The following is a 10,550-nucleotide window of genomic DNA, read 5'->3' as shown; positions in this document are numbered from 1 at the left end:
ATAATCTTATTTGATAAGGATATAACGATACAGAGGGTTGCAAAGTACCGAGATAATATCAGCTAAATAGATAAATCACAATGAATGAAAACAGAAAAATGTTTATTGTGAAACACTGACATGGATAACGATATATCTGTCCCTTTATGTTTTCTGAAGCAAGATGCAGACCCAGCTTATTAAGGATAGCACTCTTAATGTCTGTAAATTGAAAGACACAATTATCAGTCTATACCAATCATTGAGAATATTATTATCATGACAGATCATAAATATATGTTCTATAAGAAGAAAAAGATTACTAGACTCTACACAGGTCTGTGATATGACATTAAGTATGTCCAGACTTTATGATTAATTTCCTTTGAAATCCCAGACGTATTTAATATTTTCGTTTCTTTCGTCGATATCACAGCGTGTTATTATCAATATGCATTACATTGCTGATAACAATTGTGTTTGACAGATTATATTTACTATGTATAGTTTGTTAATGGGCAAGATATTGCAAGACAACAAACAATAGTTTTTGATTCTACAACAGATGTTATAATTCAAATAAAAACGTACGTCATAATCTAACGATTTTCGAAAAAAGAAAATTATTCTCTACACTAATGCATTCAGCATTTGAAATATACTATTGAACATCAAAATAAAAGATTGACCTATATTTACTAAATATACAATATTCTACATTTTTGTTATTCTCGTTATTGAATAAGAAAATAATTAAAAAGGATTTTTCTCACAATTAATTTATGAAAATGTGCTGAATTAGCTATGTATTTAAATAGAGATTAATAATTATATTGCTGATTGATAAATGATAACTGATGACTAATTTTTAAGAGCAAATGTAAAAAATGCCATATATTAGGACTGTATCAACATTTTCTAAATTGAACATTACCGATATATTCTGATGGATATTAAAAAAATGTGTTGTCACGTGAGTTATTGATTATTCATGCAAACTTAAATATAACACTGAAAAAATACATGACAAAGACTTAAATTATTTTGACCATTTCCAGTACATTCGCCATTTACACTTGAATGGTAATTATATAACTTTTACTTAAAATCATTAAACAACTTGATTGTCTAGTGTATTTTCTTCGTAAAAATATTCAATGGAATCATACATACATTCACAGTATTTTGAGAGGATATTATCAATCGCTATCTTAATTCTAATGTAACCTCTTATCGTTTTTTTTTAAAAAGACACTAATATCATTAAAACTGGGGGTAACACTTTGTAAAGAAGTCTTAATTTATTCGTTAGAGCATTTACTTCCCTTAGTAAAAAATTACAATTTGTCTTACTGAAACATACAAGGAAATTGTACCATGGGATTGCGTGCATCAATCAAGGAAAGGCACATTTTAGATGATGTATAATTGCCGCTTCTCCCAAAATTCTGTTCATACGCTGTTTACAGATCTTTTCATGCAGTTTTCACAGACATTACAGGCTTATGAAGCACTAAATAAAGTTGAAAAGGAAATATTTGCTGATTTTTCTATAACTTTAAATCTAAAAAAATAACGAAGGGAATAATTCTTCAGACATTGACATTAATTTTCGTAAAATAAATATAGTCGCAAAGGTCTCGACAATTTATATATTCCATCGAAACTTTGTCCTTCACATCTATCACTTGCCAAAAATTCTCCGATATTCAGAATAAAGTCATCAAGACTTTCATTTTGTATTGTTATTTCTTCCGACCCGATTGGGACAAGTTTCGTTTTAGAAATGCTTTTGGTCGTCTTTTCCCTTTGTCCTGCTGGGCTCCTTGCCGGTAGTCCTGTGTTGCTTGGTCGTGTGGGTGATGCGTTCATTGAATGCAACATTTCCTTTTCGTTCTTGTTTTTCATATTTTCACCATTTATCTTTCCACAGGTCAAACTGAATTCTATAGAATAAAGTTCATCAACTTATGCATTGCCATATATGTATAACATAAAAAACCCAAAATTATGTTGGTTAATTTGCTTAAAGATTACACAAATAAATGTCTGAGGTTTCTTCATATATAGTTTATTAACAATTCTCCTTTTATCAGTCAAACTGAAACCTATGAATGCAAGTTGTTTATACTAAGAATTCGCACAGAAATAAGGCATGTTAAACAGGAATGGCAACGTTTTCCTTGATTAAGCTGCTTAAAAATCCGGACGACAAATGAAATGTACACAAAATACTTGTATTCTGTTTAATTGTTAGTATATAGAAGCTAAACAAGTAATAACTTGACCATTTAAACGAATCACTGTTGTCATTATAAAAATACTTAAAATCTGAATTTTTTATCACCTTGAATTAAAATACAATTATTTATTTAAAACTAGAAATATGTCCATAGGACACTGGTGCCCCCGCACTCCACTGTTCTGTCAATCTTATGACTCTAGGTCAAATATTTTTAGGACTACATGTGCCACAAGTTGAAAGCTAAAATTCTTTTACAAAGTAAAGGGCAAACACCTTACAAATACTATATAAATCCACAAGCAAACCCCAAGGTGCATATGTACACATGTTGACCAACATTCTTGTAAACTTTCAGGCTTACAAGTCAAATATTTTTTGAGCTATGCATGAACAAGTTGAAAATTGCAAATTTATACTACTGTAAGTCTAGGGCAATAACTCTAACAAAACTGAAAAAAATCACATGCAAAGTCATAGGTGCATAGCTTCACAGTGATGTTGAACATTATTCCTGTAAAGTTGGTTGATTCTAACTCAACCACTCAAAGAACAAATAACACAACATAATGAACGTTTTTTACTAATCAATGGAAATAACTCTACAAATACTAGATAAACCACAAGCGAAACTCAGGGTGCACAAATGCACATGCTGATCAACATTCCTGTTAAGGTTCATGACTTTAGGTCAAATACTTTTTTGAGCGTTGAGAGAACGGAGGGAGGCACCGAAAGACGGACGGACAAGGGTAAATCTAAATGTCCCCCCCCCTAAAGTGGGGGCAAAAAAATGTTATGTATCAGCTAATGTTGATAAGATATTGGTATATTAAGTAAAAGAAATAATTGCTTAAAATTAAAATTCTCACAACTACAAGTGCGTAAGTAAATGAAAAAGGTTATACAGACTTTCATTCAGGACATTGTTTTCTTTTTTATCAAAGAGTACAAGTTATTTTTTAAAAATACCTTCGGGTGACTTTGATTCAACACATTTTGAAACATTGACGATTCTTTCTTTTCCGAGACATAAATCATCTATTTTACTATTATCTTGTCCTTCCGATGTCTGTAATCTGCCATCACAGATAGGTTTGTCGTCATTCAACTCTTGGTTTTTATCATCGTTCACCTCCCCATCTCTATCATCATTCACATTTTCAACAAGCAAACTGAAATCTAAGAAACCTTGTTTATCATAAAAATGAAAATGTACTATTACACAGGCAAAGCTTAAATACAAGTAATACCAGTGAAAATGCATCACAGGAAAAATTCTTTCCTAGTTCTAAGTGTCATGAAACTTAAATAAGTAATGTCATGTTAAAGTGTCCTTTACATAAATTATATGTAAACAAAACAGAGAAAACTTTGTAAATTTGAATTTAATACATATTAATGTTAGACAGTAAGGATAGAATATGTATAAGTCAAGTGTATGATATACATCCAATGCTTGTTATGCAAAAAAAAATCTTCATTTCTTTATGCCAATTTACTTGGCCAATGAACATGATACATGCATTGAAAATTTGTTTTAATCCATACAATGTTTATGTTCATTTATTTGACAAACGTCGATATTTGTTGATATACCTTCGGTTGACTTCGGTTCATCATAGTTTGAAACACCAATCAAATTCGTTTTTACGAGAGACAAATGATTCATCTTCATATCTTGTACTTCAGATGTCTGGATTTTTTCCTCACGAATATGTTTATCATCATTAAGATCCTTTCGACAAGCTTCCATCTGAACTGATTCCTGGCTGAGTGTGCTACACGTTAATGCTTTCTTTTCACTTTCAGTTTCTTTTACGATCGTATCATCGAATGACTACATGTGAAAGGAAAAAAAACGCGAAGGTTTACACACAATTACTTTAAATATTATAGATCTACCTTTTTCACACACAAGAAAATATAAAAAAATCAAACGTTTCATGCTTGATTTGAACATTCAAATATTATTCAAATTCTATCTGTTTATAGCTAATTTCCCTTTAACCATTTTATTTGTTAAGTTATGCTTGCAGTATTCCATTTGCTCATGCATTTTCACAGTGCATTTTAAACAACAGAGAACGAATGTGTTGAAAAGGTTAAGGACTGGTAGCTAAATTTATTTAGTAAATTACATCATCAAATCCTCTTAAAATGCTACACATATAATAGTAAATAGTAAATAAATAACATTTTGCATACTTTTTATCAACAGAAGCACAACACAGATGCAATATTAAGTAAGAGACATAATTGTTATATTACCTCATTTACAATAGGTTTACCATCATAGCCTATAAACAGATATTCGCTTTCGACGTAGTCCTTGTTACTTTCTTTAAGTTCTCTTATCACTCGTTTGCGAGCATGATCCACATAAAGCTTCAAACATTCAACTTCTTCAAAGCCGATCATAATTGCCTCCTGACTTGTATCAATAGTACACGTTACATGACCTCGCTTTGTCTTACGCTCAAAACGATCATTGAAATCTTCTAACAGCATGAGTAGAACAGTTCTTTCTGGAACTCCTGCTTTCTTCATAATGACACTGACAGTATGATGGAGGAAAAGATAGTATTCTTCAGATTTCAATTCCTGAGTGTCTGTCGGCAATAGCCTTTTAATAATATCTATAACAAATTCACTACCAATATTTTCCCAGCAAACTAATTCTCTGCAATGGTTCGCAGACATTTCTCCAAGTTTTAAACGACTGTTTTTATTCTTTCTTCTTAAAGACATTGAATTAGAATCCACACAATACTTTCTAATTTTATATGGAGGTTCATCACTTTCATCATCATAAGTTGACTCGGGTACGTTAACAAAATTTCATAGCGAGTTCGTTTCTCCGTATCAGCAGCAAATCTGTACCTTTCTTCTCTCATTGAGTGAAAATTCAAACTCTGTCCAAACATATAAGATTCAAACAAGTTGTTAGCACCCTGAGTATGGCTGCCATTTCTTAAAGCCATACATTGAATCTGGCGATTTCTAAAAGTGGCATCTTCGCGAAATCCTAATATATCTAGCCTTTCAATATTGTTTATAGGCGACTGAAGATTTTCTTTCATGTGATGATCAGATCCTGCCAGTTTACAATGCTCATGTATCAAAGGTGGTGTTCTGTAAAGCAAATACATTGAAGGTTATTTTGACATTGAAATTTTAAAGCATTATTTTATTTATGTCCCAAACTTGTGTAGAAAAAAATGCTTCGTATAAAAAAGGTTTCTGCAAAATAAATTTATTGTGAACTGTTTTTATCAAACAAAAATGCTTTTCTGAGAAATAAAATGTTCAAATAAAGAATCTCTGAAGGTCACTTACACGACAAAACTGAAAATTGTACAGACTCGGTTTGATAAAGCCATTTGCATTCCAGCAGTGAATTTTGTCACTCTTTCTGTGAAGCAAAATACAAGGAAAAGGGAATAAAAGCTGTGCATGCAGAAATCTTTCCTTAACATGTGAAAAACAATTTCAAAGTCCGCTACGAAAAGATAGACTTTTGAAATCACCACTTGAAATGTAATTGCTTAACAGAAGCAAGTTGCTGTTACATGAAAACAATGAATATCAAACAGATTTGGTATATTAAACAATGTATTTTGCCACATTAAACGTTTAGAAGATGCAATACAGTATTTTGATTAAAAAAATTGATTATTCAGAAAAAAATAAATGTACATCAAAATGGTATCATTTGTTAGATAATAACTACATTATCACACATGTATATTGGTAACAATTACAGGGACTACTTTTCTCGAATTCCTGTGCTCTTACCTCATGAAATACTTAAATTTTGACAATGCATGATTATCCCCTCGTCCTTCGAGCGCTTTTTCAATTTGTTTAGGACTTGCTTCGGTACCCATGAGTTTAATCCATTCTTGGAACAAATCAAAAAATAATCCTGACATTGCTCCTTTATGTGTCAGCTCAACATGCTCAATAATTGTATTAGACGTCTTTCCACAAACAAGTAAATGCCGTCCATTATCTTATATAATAAAACAGTTAAATTTAGTATACATTACAGACTTTGTAGCATAACAGTGTCAATAAATACAATTCAAATCGATGAATATTAAAAAAAACAATGTTCAAACAATCTTCTTAGTTCAGGTGAATCTCATGAGTATAATTATTGAAAATTTTAACAAAATTACAGTATATTAAAGTGGCATGATGCCAATTTAAGTGTAAATGTTGAATTCAAAGGTAAAGGTAAAAATAACTTTTCATTTTGTCATAGATTTCATATTTGATACAAATTAATTTTCTTTATCAACTGATTTCTTTATCAATCACCATTGGAACCTCTTTAAATATATTACTAATTCAATTAAACTTGACAGTGAAAAATTAGCATAATAGCACATAATGTAATTTATGTAAGTGACATGTGTTGCAACAAATACATGTAAATAAAATGATACCGTGAATGTTTGTTACATCAAGCAAGTTTTCTGTTATAAAATCCTATGAAAATATCGATCAAATGGATAGTAGATTCGTACAACATTTTCTTTTCATATTCAACTTTACCGAATGTTGAAAATATTAATCGTGATTAGAAAAACGCAGAAGTTTGGTAAAACTGTAAGGAAAATGCTTTGGTAAAGCAACAGAGTGATTACGTTTATTTTATCAATTAATATTTACTAACATCATACCGAACAGCTCTATGAAAAAAAGCTTCCATGTTGCGGGTTCTATAATATTGACGAGAAATGTGAACACTTTATTCCAATCCAAACGGTTTTCTAAAAGACAATAATAATGATAAAATGTATTGTGTAAATCAATATCCAAATAATATAATTTTATTCGATACTTTCACTTTTTTGAAAAGCTGATGTTCATCTTGCAGTTAGTTTATATTCAGAACCTTACGTGTCATTAAGATTGCTTTAACTACAATTCCCCTTTTTATGTTTTATTAACCACATTTTAATTCATTGTTTGTAAAAATCAACGCAATCTCATTGCATTTCTTAAACTCTATCGATATTAAAATAAGCATATATTCGTAATGTGAAATTGTGACTTATGTCAAATCCAGTCCGACAACAGTACACTTACCTACATCATCCTCTTTTTCACGTTTGTCTGAAGCAAGAAGAGGTTTAACTTTTAATATTCGTGGTGCAATTTCTGATACAATTCTTTCCTTTTTCACCAGATTGTGCCCTCCATTAATTGTTCTATCACGCAGTGAAGATGTACGAATAGGTATGTTGGGCTTTTTCCTTTTTCCTTTTTTATGCAGTGAAAACGATAATAAATCGTTCTTTAACACCAGGTTATTGCTGCCTGACGACAAAAGGCTTGATGATTCACTGATGTAGCCTAAGTCTTCATCTTTTGATACAGCTTTTTTATCTAACTCTAAGAGAGAACCCGATTCAAACAGAAAGTTCACTGTTTCTTTGTCATTCAAATAATTCTGATAATTCCGACGTATTTTTCTGAAATCATAAACAGTTTAAAGTACATGCATGTTCTACGTATTAAAACAAATGTTAGTATGTCTGCTACAAGTTTATTTTTACACAAATGTTTCTTTTTATTTCATAGAAATAACAATTTGATAAAATAAAGACACATATTATGAACACCTTATAGTCTAAAACTTTAAGCAAAACGACAGGCAGATGCAATTTGACATGAATAATTATCATAGTATTTTTTGTACATAAAGTAACACTATCAATCTTTAAATTTTAAAACAGAGAAAAATGTATGGATAAAGTTCCTTGTGAATAATGACTTACTTGCGTTTGAAATATTGCCTTATTCCAAATACAATCACAACCAGGATGATCAATACAGATACTATACTTGTTATTGTTAACACCAACGCTCGTTCTGTTTTTAGTTGTGCAGTCGTTGCCGATAATACACTACTATTGTTATACTGAACTGTGCTGTTCATATTGAAGTTGACTTATAACCTAAAAAGGGCAATACGAATCTATGATTAAATTTTGTAACAGATATTAGCCGCGTCACGACAAAACCAACATAATGGGTTTGTGACCAGCATGGATCCAGACCAGCCTGCGCATCCACGCAGTCTGATCAGGGCTATCAGTTTCTCTACTTGTAATAGGGTTGGTAAGCGAACAGCATGGATCCTGATCAGACTGCGCGGATGTGCAGGCTGGTCTGGATCCATGCTGGTCGCAAACCCATTATGTTGGTTTTGCCATGACACGGCTCAATTATATATATATATCGATTTAGTATAAAGGTAACACATTTGCCATTATAAATCATGGTTTAAATTTTAAACAGCAATTTTACTTTGTATATAATATAAACTTGATCGTATATTAGTTGGATGTTGTAATGAAATTTCGTTTCATTTAAGTTATTTATAGTTGTTTGGTCTACAATGGGCACATTTTTAATAAGTATTTCAAATATTGATATAAACAATATTAATGTACCATTTGGATATTTTTACAAAAAAATCTCGAACAATAAATGATGTTCTATCATCAATTTTGAATATTCCATTTTTTATTAAATATAATAGTAAAATCATTTAAATTTATGTCATGCTAACCCTTACATCAATATATATATGCATGTTTTTCATTTTGTCCATAAAGTAAGTAATATGGTAAAAATGTCAAAATTATATTTTTCTCGTTGACTTACGTTGTAACCTGACGTGACGTCCATTTCAAAATGGCGGCGCCAATACTGACGTCACTTAGGGTTCGACTCACAGTTAGCGTAAAATTTACTCGGTCATTATAAAAAATTGATTAGTCTTATTTACTTATTGATCAAAGCTAAATGTTATCATTAAAATGAAAAGTCAGAACAAAGTTGGTGTCAAAAAGGCAATTTTACTAGAAAACAATTATTTAAAATAATCAATTTAAAATCATTTGAAGTGAAAGACCAGTGACCGCTTTATAAACTCTAATATACAAAATATTCATATAGTTATCATGATATACTGTCGTATTTTACGTGTATATTCATTTTTAAGAGAAAAAGAGCAATGAAGTGCTTTTTCATTCAAGCGCGTATCTTGAATACCGCAACGCGTTGTAGGGGAACGGGAACACTAGCTAGAAGACTAAGAATAATGGTTTTTCGCTTATGTTAACTTAACATAATTCTGTAGTTGTTTGAATTGTGTCCATAAGTAAACATCAAGTCTATTATAAAATTTAATTGACCAGGTCCGATTGGATACAATAATATGTTACAGTGTGATGTTCGTGTGCTAAAACTTTCCGTAAGTTAACAGAAACCTGACGTTAGAAACCGCCAACATATACTTCATTATCATGCGAATCTGACAAGAAATATATAGAGAGTGGAACTGATTCACTATATGTTCAGTATTTGCTTGTAACCACAGTGTCTACTTTAACTAGGTCCCTCGCTTATAAGAGTACATAGGCTCGTTCGCGGAAAGAATATAATCATATGCTTTCTAGTTTGAGCAACCAAACGTAGGCCTATATAATTTAAGCTCGTTAATACAGATTTAACGTTCCGTCTCACAATTTAACAAAATGTCCAGAAATACCGGCAGTGATGTGATATTATTAATAATAAGTTTGAATTGGAGCGTTCAATAAGAGGCAAGTTTTTTATGTATACTGAAAGTGTTACATATAATATTATTACCCCTCACCTTTTTCGTAATGTTAATTTCCCATAGTATCTCTGGAAGTTATTCTTACTGTTAATGCAATGTACCACGTGAACAAGAAATGTATACTGTTACAGGGGTAACAGTATTTTTAACAGTATAAAATCTGGTTACGTGGTCTATTTTCTAAATAAAATGGCCGCCATTTTTTCTCGATTCATTGTTATTTTCGAAGTTTAACACAATAGGGCATCACAAAAGTTACCATGACCACCCATAAAATTTAGTTGCTTGCACTCTGGAGTGCTTTTCGCGTATAAATTATCATTTTGTTGAATAGTCCAAGAGTAAACATCTATTTTCACCGGAAGTTATTGCAATGTGAATAATTATGTGTGTAGACATGTAAAGGTTTATTTAACAATTTTAATCAGTGTAACATTACAGATATGCTGAACAGACATAGGATATCATCGTTATTTTGAAAATACATAGGTAAAAACCATAAGAAGAATATTCTGGATACAGAAGGATCAGATTTCACTGATCATAACCGTATAAATAGGTTTGTGTTTTGTTTTCTAAATAAAACACAGCTTATTGTATGTTTATGACTGTTAGATATCATCACTTGCTTAAATACTAAAAGAAAAAAAACCTCAAGTAGGCCTACTGTACAGTACACTTAAA

General features: G+C 31.0%; 2 protein-coding genes across 3 annotated transcripts; both read right to left on the bottom strand.

Annotated features, from left to right (window-relative positions):
• Window positions 1-1,537: 1,537 nt before the first annotated feature.
• On the bottom strand, window positions 1,538-4,924 carry LOC132738353 (uncharacterized). 2 transcript variants are annotated; one of them, XM_060725840.1, is made up of 4 exons: window positions 4,493-4,924; window positions 3,821-4,061; window positions 3,272-3,403; window positions 1,538-1,925 (listed from the first exon to the last, which is right to left on the bottom strand). In XM_060725840.1, exons 1-4 carry the CDS (start codon window positions 4,922-4,924, stop codon window positions 1,585-1,587), a joined length of 1,146 nt encoding a protein of 381 aa, XP_060581823.1. In that variant the 3' UTR covers window positions 1,538-1,584. The 2 variants fall into 2 exon arrangements, with proteins under 2 accessions (XP_060581823.1, XP_060581822.1); XM_060725839.1 differs by having other exon boundaries at window positions 1,549-1,925; window positions 3,194-3,403.
• A 38-nt stretch (window positions 4,925-4,962) lies between these two features.
• LOC132738352 (uncharacterized) lies at window positions 4,963-8,196 on the bottom strand. The gene is made up of 5 exons (XM_060725838.1): window positions 8,014-8,196; window positions 7,322-7,707; window positions 6,913-7,002; window positions 6,020-6,236; window positions 4,963-5,356 (listed from the first exon to the last, which is right to left on the bottom strand). The coding sequence occupies exons 1-5, from the start codon at window positions 8,172-8,174 to the stop codon at window positions 4,963-4,965; spliced, it is 1,248 nt and encodes a 415-aa protein (XP_060581821.1). The 5' UTR covers window positions 8,175-8,196.
• Between the last annotated feature and the right edge of the window lie 2,354 nt (window positions 8,197-10,550).

This window comes from Ruditapes philippinarum, unplaced genomic scaffold (assembly GCF_026571515.1).
Source record: "Ruditapes philippinarum isolate M1 unplaced genomic scaffold, ASM2657151v2 ctg18336_1_1_1_1, whole genome shotgun sequence".
In the NCBI taxonomy this organism is placed as follows: Eukaryota; Metazoa; Mollusca; class Bivalvia; order Venerida; family Veneridae; genus Ruditapes; species Ruditapes philippinarum.
This window is presented reverse-complemented; position numbering and strand designations above follow the sequence as displayed.